We start from the raw sequence: 20,326 nt of genomic DNA, 5'->3' as shown, positions 1-20,326 counted from the left end.
GTGTCTTGCAAGGTTTAGCTATTCCTCTCTTTGATGGTATCTTTTAGGAAATTGTAAAGGAAAGGTAGCTAAATACTAGTTACCAGATTCCTTTTTTTATCTTGTCTTTAGACCTCTCCTCTTTTTTCATGCTCCTGAAGTTACTTTTTTTGCAGTCTTCCTTGGGTAGCAGATGGTGGCCTACCTAGGCACAGAAAGTAGAGGAAGACTTCATGAGTCTTTATGTGACCCTACTGTTTGACTTAACAGCAGGGTCTATGTGTTGAAGAATCAGAGAAGCTGGACATCTCTTGGTGACTGTGCAATGAGAATCTAGTCACAGAAAGAAGAGATTCAAAAGCCCATTAATAGCAGGGCCTAACTTGGAAACTCACAAATTCATTTGCCTTTATATCTTTTTATAATGAGTCTTATTTTCTTTCCTTGCAGATACCTGGTAAATTTGCTCCTGGATCTTGTTATTTAATACTGACTGTTAGAATAAATCTGTCAGCTTTGGTTAGAGAGACTGCTGTAATAGAGATACCACCAAAACTTCCTTAAATGCTTTGTAACTCCCTTATAAGCTTTGGCTTCTGTTCATACTCAGTTGCAAACTAATGTATCAGGTGGATGTCATGAAGAATATTGATGCCAGAAATAGGGGGATTGTGATGGTCTCTAGATTTTCTTGCTTTCTCTTTTGCCCTGTACCTGAAGGGAGCAGGGTCTCCAGCTGGCCCCAGTCCCTAATACTGTTAAGAATCGAAATATCTGTAGTCCTACTCTACAAGTCCAGGTCCAGTGAACAATTCCCTCAGGGCATCTTGTTTCTTTTGGTCCTGATTTTTAGCAGCAGTTCATGGGAACCATAAAGAAAATTTAATGGTGCAAACAACTTTCTACATGGTCTCAGTTCCCTAAACAAAGTGGTAGCCAATAGATAAACAGGGAGGCCAAAGCCTAATGCACAAGGAGGGTGAGGGGAAGAGGGTCTGAGAAAGATTCCAAGCAGAAAATGTGCGGAGCGTGCTTTGTAGAAACACTGCACTGGCTATTTCCAGGACATTTAGGCAGGAACCCTGTGTGCAGTCATGGAAAAGACTATCATCATGTGTGCTTTTTCTGTAGCACTTGTTTGAGAGAAAAGGGATTAACTATTCTTTCCTTCCTCCAACTCCAGGGTCTTTTCTCTTCTCCTCCTCCTTTCCCAGGCTCTGGCTTGATGTCACAAATAAGCATTCCAGAGCTGCAAAGTTTTGTGCAAAACCATGTAACATCTTATGTAAATATTTAATGATCCAGTTTACGTACTTGTAAAATGACTTGCACATGACAAACTTCACCTTGTGGTCAATTTATTTCCTGAAGTAGTGCTGGGGATAAGGCAAAGACCAGTATAGAGCCTCTCGGGTAGTGTGCTGACTGGATGCATGATAGTACAAGGGTAGGTTGTTTGGGTTAAGGCAGTATGGGGGTGTGGGTTACGGGTGAATCAAAGTTTGTCATGGTATGGTGGATTTGGGGATTTCTGGAGGTGAGTGTGTTCTGTCATGTGTCTTGTAGATTGCTAGGTCAAGAGGCAGAAGTGCTGCATGTAGGTGGGTCACTGAAGGTGGAAATCAAATTTGTGTATAGGCTTATAATGAAGCCTTGCAGGGTGGAGAGGGAGAGCAGTAATCTGTCAGTATCTGAATGCCAAAAGGGATTTTTAATAGGGAAGTCTGCAGCATGACAGGCAGGTGGACTGCTGGGATGCCTCTGGGTGATTTATCATTAGTCTGGAGATTGAGGGTCCTTCTGGAGTCTGAAGGAATTAGTAAGGAATTCTCCCTTGCTTTCTGTTCCTGCTGGTCAGGCCACCTGCTGCCATTACTGCTATCCTACTGCTTGCTTTTGATTGCTCTTTCCCCCTCACTGATCCAACACAGAGTGTAGCCAGAGGGAAGGCAAATCTGCTGTTGTTGAAGATGAGCTTCATAAGCGTGTAGTTTCCGGTAAAGGAAACCAGTTTTTGCCTTCAGCTCAAGCTGGCATGTGACTATGTGACTTTCAGCTGAGGTGTAGGCAGATCTGTCAGAACTGTTGAATGTAAGAGTGTAGCTTTTCTATTCTAGGTTTTGAATTCAGAATGAAGGACATTACTCTTTTTGCTGTTCTGCTGAGAAGAGGTAAGCTGCAGTGAGTCAGGGCTGTTCACAGTCTGATTGAACTGCTACTTCTGCCTGAAAAGCTGTATTGCTGGCAGCAGTTTGAGTGGAAACTGAAGAGTGCACAGTCAACCTCAGTTTAACCTTTCCTGTTCCCTTACTGTAGTTTTGGGGTAGAAGTTCCCCTGTAATATTTTTATCTGGAGGCTTTTGGAAACTAATGGCCTGCACGTTTTGCTAACAGTTTTCCTTAATTTTATTAACTTATCCCTTTCCTTAGCAGATTTCTAGAGGGACAGGATTGCTCAGAAGAAGGGAATATTTGAGATCCACAAGAATGGTAGTAGAGGTGCAGTGAAGCCTGGGAAACAATAAGATGATGAGAGTAACTATCCTTTTGTATCACTTGTTGTTCAGTATGCAGAGTGCATACAAGCAGTACATAACATTAAGGTACAGGATTGCCACTGTGAGCTATATTATCTCTGTGTAATACATATCAAAGAGATGACCCGGGTTAATGCTGTGATGGGGGACAATTCCTTCTGCTTCCCTGCCTGTCCCTCCTGAAGTCCAGTGTCAGGTGGTGGAACAGAGTTCAGTCAACACTGGAAAAAGCCAGTGTTGAAAACTAGTGATTAGAACCTGTGTTGTGGAGAAAGCAAATCTGAATTTGAGCCAAAACATAGTTGATATCTTTCTGTTGGTTGATACAGGACAGATACCCAATCCTTTCTTGGCTTCTCTATGATATTTGATGTTGCTAACAATAAGAACCGCTGTTTTGGATGATAGGGGCTCAGAAGAATGTGCTGAAGTGGCAAGAGCCTTCCTGTCTGACTAATCCTGGAAAATTTCACCTGTTACTAGATCTTATCATTTGAGTAGTGCTACAGGAAAAAAAAAATCTTTCAAAATCAATATGAATCAAGTGGCTGAATCCAGTTCAGACTGCTTGGACTTAAGCACCGGCAATGCCCAGTGGAGTCAAGTATGTTGGGTCTCACCATCTCAAAGCCTACAGAATAGTCTAGAGCTTGGACAGGATCAATTCACAATGGAAAATTAGAATTGGTTGAAGCAGAGCAAGAAGGAGGTGGTGTTAGTGAGCAGAAGATGCATTCTGAAGTCTTACTCCATAGAATAGTCTCCTCTGGCTGAAGATACACATCCCCATCTGGACAGTCCAACCTGTAATTTAGGAGTACTCTTGGATTCCTGGCTGATCGCAAGGTCCTACATAGCAGCATCCACGAGTAATGCTTTGGCCAGGAAACTGTCCTATCCTGGCGGATGATGACCTGGCCTCAGTTATTTGCGCCTTCGTCACTCTTTGGCTGGATTATAGCAATATGAGATACCTGGGCATGAAGCCTTTGGTGCTTAGGAAACTAGCTAGTACAGAATGCTGCGGCATGTGTTTGTGGTAGCTTGTGTTACTGGGAAAATGCCAGGTTGTCCTTTACTTTCTATGCCACCTTCTCATATAATTTTTAAATTGCTTTTAGGCTCTTAGTCCTTATCTTTTAGGTGGTAAATGGTCTATGCCTGGGATGAATAAAAGATTGCTTACCGTTCTTAATGAAATGGCCAGAAACGTGATCCTCCTCTATTAACAGACTGAAAGATACCTCAAGAATTTATTCTAATCTCAGTTTAACGCCCAGAAGATCTTAACAATTATTGAAAGTTTACTACTTTCAGTTCTTACTATAAAGACTCTTCCTTTGACCTTACTGTCTCTAAAAGTAAATTCTAAAATTCTGTTCAAACAAGATGTTCCATAGCATGCTGGTGACTCATTCTCCTTCCTGGACAGAACAGATGTAGTAGATGAATAGCCTTGTTATTACGTTGCAAGAAAGATAGTGATGTATAGTGTGAAAAGCTATAGAAGTATTGAGTGCTAAAGGTAACTGTAACTGGTACTTCAGTGATGGTAATACTGTCCTAAGCCAGTACTAAACACAAAGTAAGGGATGCAGGCTGTTGCTAGCATTATGTTTATGTTCTGTCAGCATTCTAACACCTAGAGGCTATTGATGGGGGCTCTAGAAATAACTTGGATTTTTTGTTTGGGATTTGCAGATTTGTACTTTGCATAAAGATAATAAGGTTGTCAAACCAACTTCTAGAGAATATATTTGGCTGGAATGTGATTCCGTTGCTTAAATCTTTCTTTTTTTGAAAAAAAACTCCTTTTTTTGAAAGCCAGTGACTGAGGAAGGTCTTTGGAAAAGGAAGCTAATGTTAGCATTTGAAAGGTGAAATGCTGTTGATGAGAAGTATTGACTAGGTCTGCCAGGTGTTGATATACTTATGTTGCTGATTATGTGCATAACTAAAAAAATGAGAGGTTGGTAAGTGTGGTGGACATCATCACCCTCTGCTTGGAGCCTTTGGAAGCATGGAGGGTACCCCGCCTTTCTGAAGTTCCTTCCTTTTGTTTAAGATGAGCATCTTCGAGGATCTGGTTACCAGGATCCTATCAACAAATGCTTTGAGTATGCTGCTTATTAATGACACTTAAAGCGGAGATAATAAAGCCACAATTAAGAACAAAATACAGGACGGGACTGTTGTCATTATTTTCAAACCAGAAGTGCTAAATGCAGGAAACTTACAGTTAAATTGAAAATGAATTGAAATATTTTTAAGCTGTGGAAATATGTGGAAAGGGGATCCAAACGCCTTTCTATTGCCATCTGCTCTAACTGCACATGTAGTTAATGATCAAAAAAATTTGGTGCAAAATCTAAGTGGAGGTATGGGAAAATTCCCCCCCCTCCCCCTTAATCTTGCCATTGAAGAGTTATTTTCTCCTTTGGCAGAAAACTTAGTTGTGGCTTGGAAGTTGCATCATGAAGGGTTTTTTGTTTGTTTTTCTGCTCCCAGCTCTGTATCTAAGAAGAAATTTATCTTATGTGCATCTTCATGGATTTGCTGGTAATTTTTTGGAGGGGGAGAGGGAGGGAGAGAGCAAGACAGTTCTCAAAATGGCTACCAACTGAGGACAGCAGTGGCTTCAGTTTCCCTGAGAAATGAAGTTTTGGCAGATCTTTCTAAAGAATTGTGTAACTTATCATTGGATGTTCTTGTATAGTTTAGCTTCTTCTGAAAGCTTTATTCACTTACGGAAAATAATAGGGAAAGGATGAAGAGAGATAGCTATTATTAAAGTGAAGGGGGGGAATTGCATTCTTTTCTGGATGCCAAATTCATTGCACAGCCAGATGCTCCCTGCATTGTACTTCTGAATTCCTCTCCCTTTCTCCCTCCTTCCTTTTTCTTCTCCCTTTGCCTGCTTTTGAGGGCTCACTGAATCCACTGTCCTGCTCATACAACTGACCCTGCCCTACTGGCCTGGTATTTTTTCTCCCTTTCACCAGGGCCTCTTCGGTTATCCTATGCCTGACTTCTCCTTTATCTTTTCTCATCCTTCTTTCTCTCTTTTGAGACATTGGAATCTGAAGGTCTTATTGTAGGAGGATGGTTAGAATGGAGGAGAGTTTTTTGCAGGTAACACTTGCTCTTGCAGCAGCAGTTGTGGCCGTTAGTATTGGTCATACAGGTAGTTCTGCCAACAAGATGCCTTGCATTCTGTCTTTTATCTTCATTTTACAGATTTTCTCCAAAATTTGGTGAGGCTTAAAATAGACCTTGAAATAGGAATTGATTGCATGCAGCCTAATAAAATCATTACATTACACTTAACTTGATGACACATCCTTTTCTGAATAAGAATTTTACACATGTGGCCACAAATAGTATTACTGTCTGCTTAATGTGTTTGGGGTATTTTTGTGTGTTTTTTGTTGTTTTTAAGGTTATCTGTGACCTGCTCCTAAAATGGAGGTACTGCCCTCTTTCTGTCCTGACTGTGCATCCTAACACTCTCCTTTGTCATGCCCAGAAGAGAGTGTATCTGTATCTGATTGAAAGTTAATTGTATTTTTCTATATTTGCACAAGTGGCTTTTCAGTCAGATCCATGAACTGATCCTAATTACCTGTGGCTGTGCAATTTGTGGAGCAGATCAAGGAAACTGTCTGGAGTGTGCAAATAAGCAGGTGGTGAGCTTTCAGCTGCACTGCATCCTTAGACTGACTAAGACTGATCATGCAACTGCACATTTATACTGCAACTTTTGCACCAGCTGTAATTTGAAACAGTCCTGCACTCTTCCTGGCTGCTGTTCCCATTTTCACGTTGTCCATTTCCCTTTCTGGCGCAGGTACGTGTTGACCAGAAGGGAACTGATCCATATGGCTGTAATGGGGGAACAGTATGGGCAACTGAACTAGCAGTTGGCTATGGGAGGCTCTTTCCCCGCCCCAAGAGCAATGTCTACTTAAATTATTTTAGCATTCATTGAACCTCTTACTAAAGAGCTATGCTTTTGACAGGATTACTTTTTAAATTGCTTCAGTGCAATTTCGTGCCTTATTCCTGTGATCATTCATGGAGTCATGCTGTCCTTTGTATTGTGCCACCACAAACATTTCTGCACCCATGCAGTGAACTGATCTCATTTGACAAACAACTCAGCAAAAAAAGGCTTGCTGTGCAGTGACAGATACTCTTGTGCCAGTATTGTGCAGGTAGAATGAAGATGGGTAGCTAAGGAAGGAGAATGCTGACAGCTTAAGTCTACATGGCCACTGAAAAAATTGCTTATCAAATTATACCTTTCTGTTTGTAGCTGTGTGGATCAGGGAGCTGATGTGTCTTTCTCACCCTCCCTCTCCCCATTCCCCTTCCTCTTCCCCTCTCCCCCCTCCCCAATAAAAACAAAAAAACCTTAATGCCTTACAAACCAAAATCCTGTGTTATTTTTCATCTGGATCATTTTTTTCGATTCAACTCACTGTGTGGCTACACAAATCTGATGGTAGTGTGTGGATAAGTGGTGATGAAGTACTTGTTTGCAGTACAGGTAATACCTTTAATCAAGAAGTCACCAGTGATATTTCCATAATAAAGAGGCTGATTTAAGTGTGGTATTGTTGGCTATAACAAGGTTCAAACAAGGAGTGGGCTTTGGGCTAGACAAGCTGTAGCAGTGACTTGCTACTGATAGCTATCTTTCCTAAAGTCCCTTGGTCCTTTCTTTGTACGTAAGTTGTATGACATCTTTGATGTGGTATGGAAGGGCTGAGTGATCTCCAAGAATGGCAGCAGCCTGGAAGAGCTGCTACCTGATTGGACAAATTGATTTGGCCTGCAGATTGTGCCTGGTTTCCTGAGTCTCTCTTGAGAAAGAGGATTGCCAGTTGTAGTTTGTGTAGTGGTGATGCTACTGGTGGTGACATAAACCTGTTTCCACCGTTAATCTTTCCTAAGGCGTTCTTGGAGTGTACAAGAACTGAACTGTGCTCATATGAGACTTCAGGGAATATTGACTCTAGTATACATATGTAGCATGATCTTTCTCTATGTGTGCATTTCCCAGGATCACTGGATCTTCAAAGTAGGTCCTGTTGTGACATTGAAGGTACTGAACCTAGGTGTGATGCTGACTAAAGCTAAGTGGCTTGCCTGGCCAGGATGTATGAGGACCACAAATCTCAGCAGTCAAGAAAAATATTCCTAGCATGAAGTGTACAGTGTTGGGCTGTGAAAAATCCCAGGAGATCAAATGGAATTCTCTGCTCTAAGATGTCGAAAACAAGACTATATGCACCTGCATGTGGCCCTAGAGAATAAACTGTATTTTTACTGAGGGGAAGTTGCATTTGATCAAATCTCATTGGGTACATCCTCTTTCTAGCTGCTGTAATTGAGTGGTCTGTATAGCAGGACATATTTACTAAGCATGTCACTCTTTCAAGAAGCGCTATAAATCTTTATCCCTCTTTATAGGTTTGCAACAGTGAGGTATGACCAGGCATCCAAGAACATTAAAAACCAGTTTATGCATCTGACCAACTACAGTGTCAACAAGAAGAGTGGAGATTATGTCAGGTACTTGGCTGGAAAATGGAACCTGATTTCTGGGGATTGGGTCAACTTACCTGAGTTGATATAAGATTGGTGGCAGTCCTCAGGATAGGCCAGCTGTGTGAACTTGCTTGTTTGGTTTATTTTAGCTGTGACGATCCTGAAGTAGAGGATTATGGAAACAAGTGGAGCATGAGTGCAATGCTGAGATACTTAAAACAAGAGGGGAGAGACACAGCAGGTCAGTAGAGATGTTGTTGTTTTGTTCTTTTGTTGGATCTTAGTCATCTTCCCAAAGAGAATATTAAGAAAAGTCAGGGAAGAGCTGTAGTGAGTTCCATTTAGCATCAGAACAGGATGGAGGGAAGTGTTGTTCCTTACAGCTAATTCACTAGGGCTGTGAACTTATTCTCTATCCCCAGAGATGAGTCCTACCCCTTCCCTTTTGCAGATTATATTCTGAGACTTTCTCAGGGTGTGTTTCTTAATATTTTACCTACATTTCCCGTTTCTTAAGGTCATCCCATTCCTTATAAAAGCTTCCCTCCCTCTTCTGCTCCCATGGCCTGCTCAGTCTGATGAGTGACCAACCTCTGGAGAACTGTGCCAGTTTGAATGACTCTTGGATGTGGTGTCATCTTTCCATGGCTCAGGTTTTTGCTGAGTGTTTTCACTTCAGTCTGTGTTCATATAAAATAGCTCCCTCTTCCACACCTTTGCCAGGTCTGCTGGGAGTAAATGCACCTGCAGAGCAGAATCGAGGTATATCCTTTCTTAAGGGATAAATTACCTGTGATACTGAGCCCTCAGTAACACTAACTGATAGCAGCTATGCCCATCTTGCGAGTGTTGCTAGAGAACACTTAGATGGTGGAGGAAGGGATTTGAATCTGGCTTCCAAATGGAAGCAGACCTTTTCCCCATTGTGTGCATGCATGGCTATCCAATCACTTGCACCATACATTTTCAATCAGTTGTACACAACTGGTTATTTGGTACTGTTTTTCCCTTCTAATCTAAAATGTATGATATACACGCTTATGACTAAGTAAACTGCTGAGCAATGTGAGAAGGTTTCCCTGTAAACTATTACAAGGCTTCTTGCACCTTTCTCTGATGCATCTAGTTCTGGTCATAGGGAAGCAGAATGTTGGCTGAAGAGTGCTGGCCCTGTCTGAGCTGGCAAGTTTTTTGTGCTCTGGGATGTTTATGTGCACTTTGGCATTCCCATGCTTCCACTCAGTCCTCTCTTGGCACAGAACTTCACATTTGACGTTGCTTGCATGTTCTTTAGCATTTGTTCAGGTCCCTGCATGTCATCTTCTGAACTTGAAAAATAGTAACTATAGGGCTAAATTGAACTTCCTAGTTAAGTGGTTTGTACTAAATGTTCTTTGGGACAGGGATTCCCAAGTGTCTGCCTGGGTTTATTGGAGTTCTTGGTGTGTTTGCTTGTTTTCCCTTTGAGGGGTGTGGGAGGGTGTTACCACCCCTACTAACTTTTCAGACTAGGACTGCGATGTTTGTTCATTTCCTTCTTCTCTCACTTCTCTATTATTTGCCCTTGAGAATAGAAACTAAGTGTGTTGTTCTTTGTATTGCATGAGTCATCTCAAGCCCAGTGTAGGACCCATGTCTCCATCTAATGCGTATCTTATCTTGCCTTTTGCTCCCTGTCTCAGCTCTGCTTCTTTGTTCTGAGCTCTGTTTACAGGCTTACGTAGGAGCTGGAGAGAGCTTCCTTACTGAAATTGCAGAGTGCCTGTAGGCCAGCAGGCCTGTGTCCTGTCATCAATCATATCACTTTGAAATGATCTGTAAATCATAGCTGGGGAACAGCTGCTTTAGAGGAAGGTGCAACATCACAGAACAGTGAATTCATAAAAGTCCACAAGAAAAACTTATTTTGTACCTCAGTGGCTTTGGCTTGTACCCTATAGTTTGAGGGTTTATCTCCTAGTGCACTCTTGTTTAATCCTTCCTGATGGTGTGATCAGACTCCAGCTGACTTGTGCTGATGTGCTTGCCACGTGTTCCTGCTTACTTGTACCCACTTCTATCATACTTACTTGTGAGCATTTTTGCACTAAAATACTTATGCATGTACATGCCTGCTTGCATGGATTTTCATATAAACATTATGGCTTTGTTATTCATAGGCTATTATGTGCATTGATTCACAAGGATATGTTTCCATATGCATATATTCATACTCTCCTAGATATTCTGTGCTGTTTCTCAGTCTACTCTTTTTTTCTTTTTCTTCCCCCCTCCCCTCCTTGCAGCACTGATGGCCAACGTGGAGGACCTGATTATCAAGACTGTGCTTTCTGCTGAGCTGGTCATTGCCACAGCCTGTAAAACTTTTCTCTCACATCGTGGCAGCTGCTTTGGTAAGGAACTGGGGCATCTTTGTTGATTGGCTCTTAAGTGCTGTTTGCAACTTCCAGCTTTCCAGTGCTACAAAAACTTTGATTTCCTTTTGGAAAGAGGCCTGGTTTTGTTTTCTCTCACTGGAGGCCTCTCTGAGGTTCAGGGATGTTGAACCATCTTTGCCCATGTACCAGTGTCATCCATCAGAGTCTGATGCTAGAAAGGGGGATGATGAAAAGGGACCTGGGGGAGTGCTGGAAAGTTAAAATAACAGTCCCACTGGTACACTTGCAAAGGGTAACTGTTTTAAACATCCCTTCAGAGCATTTAATATTTACTGTTGGGCTAGATGGCTCAATGTAGTGCTGAATTACTGTGCCCTTTGTCTGAGGACTAAGGGAGGAATGTGTAATGAAGTGCCTGGAATTATAGTGGTGGTAATGCTTCTGGTCTTGTGCTTGTGTGAGAATACCACATGGCGGCGTCAAAGCCTATTTCTGTTGGAAGCTGTATGCAGAACAATGTGCTGGCAAAGGGTTTTGAGAACTCACTGGCAACAGAGGCTGGGAAGAGCTCCAGAAGGCAGTGGCTGGTACCACAGTGTACCTTTTCCTGCTTTCCAGTGGCTGCTTCCCAACCTTCCCTAAAGCGGCCTCCTCCTGCTCTTAGCTGCCCTCTGCACACACAAATATACGCACAAGGTAGGAGTCTCAGAGCAGGGGAAACAAATCTATAAATTAGCCTCAAATAGCCAGTGCTTAAACCAATGACCAAACTTAGCTTAAACTATCATGTGTTTAGGTATGGGGAGGAACTTATATTTAAACTGTGACAGGTAAATCTACTTGTGTGGTCCTTGCATTGCACTTGAGTATTTACAGTCCTGCAGATTTCCTCATGCTGACATAAATGCTGTCATCGTTGGATTCTTGGGGGTCATGAGACACAGTGAAGAATCCAAGAAGGAGCCATGGCTGATATGTTGTTTGGTTATCTGATAAGCTAGCTATCTCCCTGGCCTTAGCTTCTCCTAAGTGACTCTGATGCCTTCTTTCAAAGTTGGAGAACCTTGGCATAGATGGGGATTTATAAATTAGATAATTGCTTCTAGTGATGTAGCAGTTTAGCAGCTACTCCAAGAATATCAACAACTGGATTTAAAAAAACAAAACAAAACAAAAAAACCTTAACTGCCTCTGTTTTGTTTCCCCCTTTTCCTCTCTCAGTTTGTCTCTAGTTTCCTCTGAGCTGCTTATGTGGAAGCTAATGTTCCTCATGTACTTTCTGCTGGGCCTGGCTTTGAGGTTATCCCACTTCCTGCTGCCTCCCCAGGGCTGTGCTAACCACCCTCTCAGATGCTCCCCCACAAATAAACTGTTTTGTTCCATTTGTTTCAGTGTAAACATGAATTAAGAGCTTCCCAGGAAAGAGAGCTTAAGTAGGAGCCACATTGCTTCCCTCGGGAGCCAGAAGCATTCCCAGATCTCGATACTTTCTGCCACCTTCCCCCTCAATTAAGTGGTGGTCCTTGTCCCAAGGATTTGAGCTGCCCTTGTCATCCTGTACGGCTTGTTCTTCATCCCTGTGTCCTGTTCTGACCCTGTTTGGCCTTGCCACTTTTAACCCTGTTGTAAAAAAGGCACTTTTTTTTTCCTAGCTGGAAATGTTCAGAATGGCTAAATTCATTGCTGTTTCTGTGAATGAGCACGGGGAGAAAACTGGGAGTGAAGATTTCAAGGCAGCATGTAGAGCCTTCCAAGAGTCTTCTCCCCCCTCCCCCCCTTTAGTGGGCTGTGAACAATGAAACTGCCTGTATGCCCTGAGAAGACTGATCATTTAAAAAGAATCTCAGAGTTCTGAAACCTATATCTGAGATTCAGATACAGAGGATGGTCTTGGTTGGAAAGATCCTAGAAAAAAATGAGTAACTTGATGTATTTTCTACTCCAGTCTTTGTAATGCTGTTTGGGGGGGGGGGGGGGGGACAGGACTCCAGCACAATTACCACCTTTTTTTTCCTAAAAATTAAATCACAAGTTCTTATTTGCTTAAATCAGCCTGCTCACTTTCTTTCTGTAACAGTTTAGGTCTCCTGCTGTGGTGCTTCATTCCTTTCCCAAGTGTTTTCTATGCAGTATATTTGCTGTTTTTTTCAATTTAAAGGAAGAGACATGTAATGTCCCAATTAAGACTGTAGGGACAATTTATGGAGTAGAATATAATTGCTTGAGTATGAACTTGGTGAAAATTCTAGGACAAACATGCCATCCCCTAAAAACTGACAAACAAGCTCACCAAATAACACTGAAAAAGCTACAGTTCTTTCTGATGAAAAAGTGTTTGTTCCTTTGATTTATATTGTTCTGCAGTTAATACTTCTGGACAGTAGCTCTCAACCAAGTTAGGAGGTCAGTCTAGGTCTGAACAGGGTTGGTCATTGGTCCACTTATGTACTATTTCTGGAAACATCCTTGGCTTTTCCTTTCGGTAAAAGAAGGCTTCTTTAAAGACTTATCTCACTTGAGTCTGCCTAACATAGCCCATGATTCAGTCACATTTCTGGGCAGTTAGGATATAGTCACTCTGGGTAAAGGGGGGGAGGAGGAGAGTGTGATTGTATATAAGGTGAGGTGATGCTCCTGTTGAAATATAGGTATGGACCCCTTTCCCCAGTCAGTGTGGAAAATGCAAATCTTCTGAGGTCAGAGCAATGTAAGCAAAGGGAAAAATACACTGTTATCTGTTCTTAAGGGGCAAAAGGACTATGACCAGCATTATTCCCAAGGAAGCAAAGGTATTCAAGTGCTTGGATGAGAGTGATCAACTTGTTAGTTTCTTCTGACCCTGAAAGAGAGTACCTTTTCTTCTTCAGACCTTGTATGAAGCTAAAAAGATGCAGGAATCTGGCAGCCTTGGGTTAATTTTGAGGGTTGGTGGGAATTTTGTACACTCTGTGCATGGCCTTGCAGAGGTGACTAAGTGTGAGCAGGAAGTGGGATGGGGATATATATGCCCAAGCTGATTAAAGATTGCATTGTTCTCTCTCTCCTGCAGTATGCACTTCTGGGTGGGCTAGAAAAGGCAGTGAGGCCTGCTTTCAGACAGTCCCACTCTCCTTGGGATGGTTTAGTGGGGGATGGAATGAAGCATTTGTGCCAGGATCCTGTGTGGCACCATTTTCTCTACTTACTGAAAATGAGCCTGAAGAAGCAATAGAGTAAGTCCCCTGTTTCATTTCCAGCACAAGTCAACCCAGCAGTGGGACTGTTGAGCTCTTCTGCATTCAAGAGGACAAGATAGGATAATTTGCATGCTTCTTGATCCCACCAAGTAAATGAGTATTTTGCTCAGCTTGTTCTAAGGCTGAATTGGTCAGGCTTATGCTTCAAATCACATCTACATCAAGATAGTAGAGAGCATACAATAAACTATTGCACTTGTGTGGTGCTGACCTGGAGCTAAACGCTTAAAAAGAAGTCTCAATTTATGTCTAATTACCAGTCCTCAAACCATCTATATTACTGCTGTTTGTGAGTATTTCATTTCCCTAGTAGTAACAGTGGTCCTGCCTAGGAGAAAGGTAGCCTTCCGTAACATTGAACAGTGCTGTCCTGCTCTATAATGAATTTTACAGAATATCAGAAATTAAGATTCTTCAAGAATTTATCTGCATGCTCACTCCATGTGAATGTAGGTGAGTCCCTACTTGGAGACTCCTGGGTCAGCCATACGTATACCATACACATATCCTATCTCTTTTCCTGGTTTTATAGGTCACGTGAAGAGCAGAATAGGTATTCTGTATATTTACTCTTTTTGCAAAGCATAATCCATTCTTTTTTTTTCCCTCCTTACTGCCCATCTTCACTTTAAAAACAGCATATAAAGATGCTATTTTGAGTCTGAAAAATGTTGTTCTTAGAGTCCTCTGGCTACCCTCAGGTTTAGAAGCCCTGTACATTTCTGGACAGGCCTCCAGATAATTATAATGTGCCAGTGCAGCTTTTGTAATATACATGTATATCTTCAAAACAGAACACAAATGTCAGCTGAGCCTTAGGGGTGAGAAGAGTTTGAGGGATAGCTCTTCCAGTGATAACCCCCGTAGGAGCAGATCTTTATCCCTGCGCAGTTTTCCCTACCCATCACTTCATAGCTCTGGATGGTACTTAATTGAGTGTTGATGATTTAGTGGCCAGAGCTCAGCTAAAGGAGTCAGCATCCCTGCTGCTGAGGAGTTCTGATTGCTTTAGAAAGTTATTCTCAGCTTGATAGCACCAGTTTCTTTAACAGGTTTTCTCAGGGTACTGGGGCAGACCTAGGAAGAATGAACTTACTCCATAAACAGCAGTAAAGAAACAACCAGCACTGCCAACTTCTCAGCATCTGTGGACTTGTGCTGCTGAAATCTGTATCAAAATTGGTTACTTAAAATGTCTTGTGCTGCCATTGGGTCTCACAGTGACATTAAGGACTAAAGAATATGGAAGTGGGGGATACTGGGGTACTCTTATGTCCTATACTTGCTGGGGCTAAGGTTGCTGGAGTTTTAGAGTGAAGCTCATTAATATAGGAGTTTGAAGTCAGAAGAACCTTGGGTAATGAAGTCAGGAGACATGCTCTCTTTCTCCTGCACCTCATATACATACATATCTATGGAGGCTTATGGCTTTCATTTTCAGTTATCTGCTATGTCCCCCTAAATTTATTAAATAGTAAGAACTAGCATATCTGCTCTTCTGTTCCTCAATGACATAGGGGAAGTAGAGGGCTTGTCCCAGGGTGACTATTGGGATGTTAACCTTTTCACAGGCTGTGATTGCACACTTTGGGTTGAAGAACCTTTTTCCCTGTCTGAGGATGATAATTTTATATACTCTGTAAGAATAAGACTGTAAAGGCAGCCCAGTTTGCACCAACACTCCTGTTCTTTGATGTTAGCCTTGAAGATGGCCTAATTAGCTTTTCTGACTTCAGAGCAGAAAGATGGTCCTAAGTCTGATTTGGTACAGATGATGAAACTGAAATCTTCTCTTCACCAAATGTGTTAAGTACTAGCTTCTGTAGGTAGACTGAAGTTAATTCAATTTGAAGGCTGCAGGATTTTTTTGTGGAATGTGACAGAATGTTCTTCAGGCTTCAGTGGAAGGAAGAAAAGGTTGGGAAGTAATGTTATAAGCAATGGACTTTCTTCGGTTAGGTGCAGTGGAGAAAGTGTCTCTGTCTGTAAGTGAGGTAATTACTCGTTTAGCCAAGCTAATATGATAGGCTCTCATTGGTGCAGTATGCATTTCTTGTGAAGTAGACAAGAAAACCAAGGTGTGGAATATTTCTGTAGTGTCTTGTTGGATCCTTTCTCCACTGGAAGATAACACTGGGAGTCAGAGCCTTTCTCTATTAAAATAAAGTCCTCTGAGGTTAGAGGTTAAAGAATATGTATTATTTGGAGTGCAAGACAAATTCCTGTGCGAGACTACAGCACCAGTACTTTTCCCCAAACCTTGTGTTCAGAGTAGAGACTTCAATCTAATATCTTTTAATATGAGAGAGTTTTGGTTACCAAATGCTGAACTGTTAAGCTGACCTTTTGTGGAATAGCAAGAATGATTCTGGACCTAACGCACAGACCATTTATGCCCCTGTAGCTGTTAAGATGTACGCTACCAGAATTCAGACAGATACTGTATCATCAATAGCTAAAGTGGTCTCTAGGAGTTTGTTGACTTATTTACAAAATACTTCAGTCTCTGAAGCCTCAGGTTTGCCAATGTGTTCAACAAAGTAGCACTTCCATTGCTAGCTACAGTCTTAAAGTTTTCCTCCTTTATACAGTGTAGTTGCTGCTCAGTGGTACAAGTGTAGTTCCTTGCACTAAGCATGTCTGTAAATGCACCACTACTCAAAATCAGGCAGTCTATTTCTATTGCAGAAGCAGAAGAGTTGCACACTATGTAGCTTTTTTAGGTGTGTATGTGTCACTTTATACCCTCAGGTTGCCTCCCATTTAATTGCAGTATATGTCCTTTGCAATAAGAAGCTTTTTTTGTGGGGGGAGGGTGAGCAGAGAAAGGCATCATTTAAGCTTATCCTCAGTGAACAAGCTGAAGACAAAGACCAGAATTACAGTAACCCTCCAGGAATTGAGCTTATGTATTCTATGAGGAAATCATAAAAACATTGTTTGCTATACAGACCATTGCTTGTGACTTGGTTGCTGGATTTACAGAGAATAGTGCATTCTTTGGAGATATTTATTAAAAAGAATTGCCAGTGCCATCTTTGACAGGACTGTAACCCAAACTTGTAATATGTGGTAGTTTACCAGAACCAAAAAGCTTCAGAGCATGTCTCTAGCCTTCATCTTATTGCTTAAATAATGATACTGGCAAAAAAAATATCTGTGGCTGACCTACTGCTGTTTGACGTTAGTCTGAAGCTAGCACTTCTCTTGGGAGGACTGGGAAGCTCTTTCAGCAATGACTTTTCTACAAGAGTGGGAGCGAAGTGGCTGTTCTTGCTGAGTCTTGGCAACAGCCAGTACTTTCTGATATAATTTCAATCTCTTCGGCAAACTGCAAGAATGAAACATGTTTTCGTGAATTGTAGTAACAAGGGGAGGGGAGCAAAGGAAGGTACTGCAAAAACTTTAAATCTGAGTTTCTTCCATTCTTCCCTTAGTAACGACAGTGTTGCAAGATGGGCTGTCATAAATCTACCATTGCCACCATTTGAGGAGAGAGGCTAGAACACATTTCTATTTTGGTCATTCAGTTTTCTTTACTCTCCGTACAGAAGGAAATGATAATCTTACTAAAGCTGGTAATTGTAGAGGATATGCTTCTGATCTTTGCCATGCTCGTGTAATTGTACATCTTTGTGCTGCCTGCATATAAACTTGAACTTTTATTTATTTATTTTTACAAATGAAGGTGGAGCTTCACAGTAGGAGGATTACTTCTTCAGTGTTTAATCTAGGTGGTTCATTTTACAAATGTGGAAGGGGTCAGGGAGACATTTCTAGGATAGGTTTGAACCACAAGCAATTAAACTTCTACTTGTGTTGTAGTACCCCAGTCACCCCTGAGAACCCCTTTGGGCTAAGCCCTGTATACCTGCAAGGCTTGATGCAGTTGCCAGAACTTGGATCTTGCATCACTTGAGATGTCCTGGGGTTGTTGCAAAGACATCTGTCTCAGGCTAGTGGATATGACCCCGGATGTGTGGGAGACCTGGGCCCTAGTGGCATGTCAGTGGAGGCCAACTAGGAAATCCTAGAGCATTGCAGATGGCACTAGATGCCTGTGTTTAGCAACTGAATTGAGTCAAAAGGGATACCCCAAAGAGCTTACTGTCCTAATAGATGAGGCAAACCCAAGGGAAAGGAAAGTCTAGCATCAGCAGCATGGTCAGGGGACAGGGCTATCCCGTGTCAAGAAGTTTGCCATATACATTTGTAAATGAGGACAGTCAGCGAGTAATTAGGACTACTGGGGTGGGAAAGAGGGAAGTCTAAAGAACAAGTGAATTGGAAGGGAGAAGAGTGTGGGAGAGGATGAGAGACTGAAGAGCAAAATTATTAGCAAAGGTCTTGTGAGGGGCAGAGGGAAGGAATGGCCAGCAACAGAAGCAGCAGCAGCTAGTCAAAACAAAATGCTCTGCTTCCTGCCTAGGGGTGGGAGGTCACAGGCCCACTCATTGCTTCTCTGCCTGGGGGGATGAGCAGCCTGCCCACCTGAGTTTGCTGGGCAGTGAGAGTCACAGCTCTTCACTTAAACATGGGATTGTCTTTTGAAATGATGATATTACAATTATCAGAGATTTCTCCTGTTTAAAATGCTTTACTAATATTTACACTCAGAATCTCCATCTCCTCCTTTTTCTTCCACTGCAGCCTTCCTGCTCAGGGGAGCAAGACAGCCAAATGTAGATTCAGCCTCATTTCTTTGGAGTGAACCAACTGCTTAACTCTCTGCTGTTTTTCTTCCCACTCACTGTCTGGCTACAGGGTTCAGAAAAGTGAGCAGGCAACACTCACAAATTCTGCTGCCATTTCCTTCCCTTCCAAGTCCCCCCCACAGCTCATTAACTTCCCATCACAAGCTACGTGAGCTCTCACACAGCTGTCTGCATAGGAAGATCTTGTCAAGCAGTCCAGCTCCCTGGAGCCAGCATGAATGTCAGGCAGGCGACAAAATGCCGTGGCCAGAATTTAAGGAAAGCAGCATGGCAAAGAAATTCTTCTGCCTTCACTCCAGGCACTAGGGAACTGGTTAACTCCATGGAAATCCTTCTTCTCTGCCAATACCCAGTTTTGAAAAAATGTGCACAAGTTGCACTGATGAACATAAACTTTGTTTCTTAATGCTGAAAGAGGGAATTGCATTAATGCCAACTTGTTACTTACAATCCTCTTTGTGTAGCATCATCCTTCTTGCAACTCTGTCCTGAAATAGAGAAAATGTGTTGTGTGGAGAGAAACAATAAAATCAGTCCTGGAATGGGAAACTGGCTTCAATCTGACCTGTGTAGAGCACAATACATCTAGCAGACATAATATGTTATGAGTGAGAGAGACGTTTTAGAAGTGAAGGAAAAAAATTTTCTCAAGGGATGTGTTGCAAAGTGGCAAACTGTCAATAAGATAAAGAGTTACGGGAGGTTGACTGTGCAGAGGGAGCTGCAGAGGACAAGACTCTTGCACTCCTATGGAGATTTTGCAGAAAAAAATGCAGGAATAAATGGGGTGGGGCCGATGGTTGAAAGACAGGATACTATCTATACCTAACTGGAACAGTGAGTAATAGGGATTAAAAAGCAAAAGGAGAATAAAGTTTTGTTGTTTCCAGCATCCGCTGAAAAGATTAGGGTGGACCTGGTGTGCTTGTGTCACTTGTATGTGGAAACAGAGGTAGCTGAGTTCTGAAAGAACTGAAGTTTGTGCATAACAAAATATCTGGTTCTTCTATTTTTCTTTGATCCTTCTTTCTCCTTCAGAGTTTGTTTTTTCTATATAGTATTTTCCTAAGACTCGTTTTCTGCTTCCGTCTTTTCCCCACAAACAGATTAGTTTTAACCTTGCTTCTTAGGGAGTGAAACTTCCCACTTGTGCAATGTTGTTATTTATGCAGTCCTAGAGAGTTCACTGGATTTCGCATAAAAGAAATAGAAATGACCTGAGAGAGACCTGTGTTGGACCCTACCTGGACATTTAAAGGTGTCTTAGGTTGAATTTGCTATGTTTGCTGTGTTTTCAGAGCTGTATGGGTTCGATGTCCTTATTGATGCCACTCTCAAGCCTTGGCTGTTGGAAGTGAACCTATCCCCATCACTGGCCTGGTAAGTGATTCCTAGTTTCGTAAGAGGGAAGGGCTGGGTCTTTAGTACAGCTGTTGCTGGATATGGTTGTCTTTGAAACTTGTGGTCCAAGGAGGACATGGTTTCATGAGGCCTGCAGAGTATTTGTTCCACTACTAAGAGCTGATAGGGAGGATAGTCCTTTCCTTTTTTCTTTGCATAAACAAACTCAGTGCAGCAACAGATTTTGAAAGAACTCAGTTGGGATTCCATTTTCTTTTTAATTATTTCTCCTCCACAGTCCATCATCATTGTTAACACTTCGTAATCTCCCATCACAGACAAATTCTGAAACTCTCCAGACTATTGTGTTGGGTTTCAACCTGCTTGGCCCAGTAGATGCTTTAAGATTTTAGAGTCAAAGCACTGTTCAAGCGTTATGCTTGACTGGAGTATGTAGATGCATGCTTGGGCTCAGACTCTTGGTCTAATACTTTCTCTAGCTAAAACCCATGGTGTGAGTGTTCTCTTGGACCTTACACTGACCTAGAACTCTAATGAAACTTCAGGATTTCTTTTCATAGAGGTTC

At 42.0% G+C, this 20,326-nt stretch overlaps 1 protein-coding gene across 12 annotated transcripts in view; it reads left to right on the top strand.

The window, feature by feature from the left end:
- TTLL5 (tubulin tyrosine ligase like 5) overlaps nt 1–20,326 on the top strand; it is a 134,789-nt gene that overhangs the window by 14,878 nt on the left and 99,585 nt on the right. For all 12 annotated transcript variants that reach the window (XM_064512291.1, XM_064512285.1, XM_064512289.1 and 9 more), the window contains 4 exons: nt 7,992–8,093; nt 8,219–8,310; nt 10,355–10,462; nt 19,697–19,778. In XM_064512291.1, coding sequence (XP_064368361.1) covers nt 7,992–8,093; nt 8,219–8,310; nt 10,355–10,462; nt 19,697–19,778 — 384 coding nt within the window. The remainder of the gene's footprint in view (nt 1–7,991; nt 8,094–8,218; nt 8,311–10,354; nt 10,463–19,696; nt 19,779–20,326) is intronic.

Source organism: Dromaius novaehollandiae, chromosome 5 (genome assembly GCF_036370855.1).
Source record: "Dromaius novaehollandiae isolate bDroNov1 chromosome 5, bDroNov1.hap1, whole genome shotgun sequence".
NCBI lineage: Eukaryota > Metazoa > Chordata > Aves > Casuariiformes > Dromaiidae > Dromaius > Dromaius novaehollandiae.
This window is presented reverse-complemented; position numbering and strand designations above follow the sequence as displayed.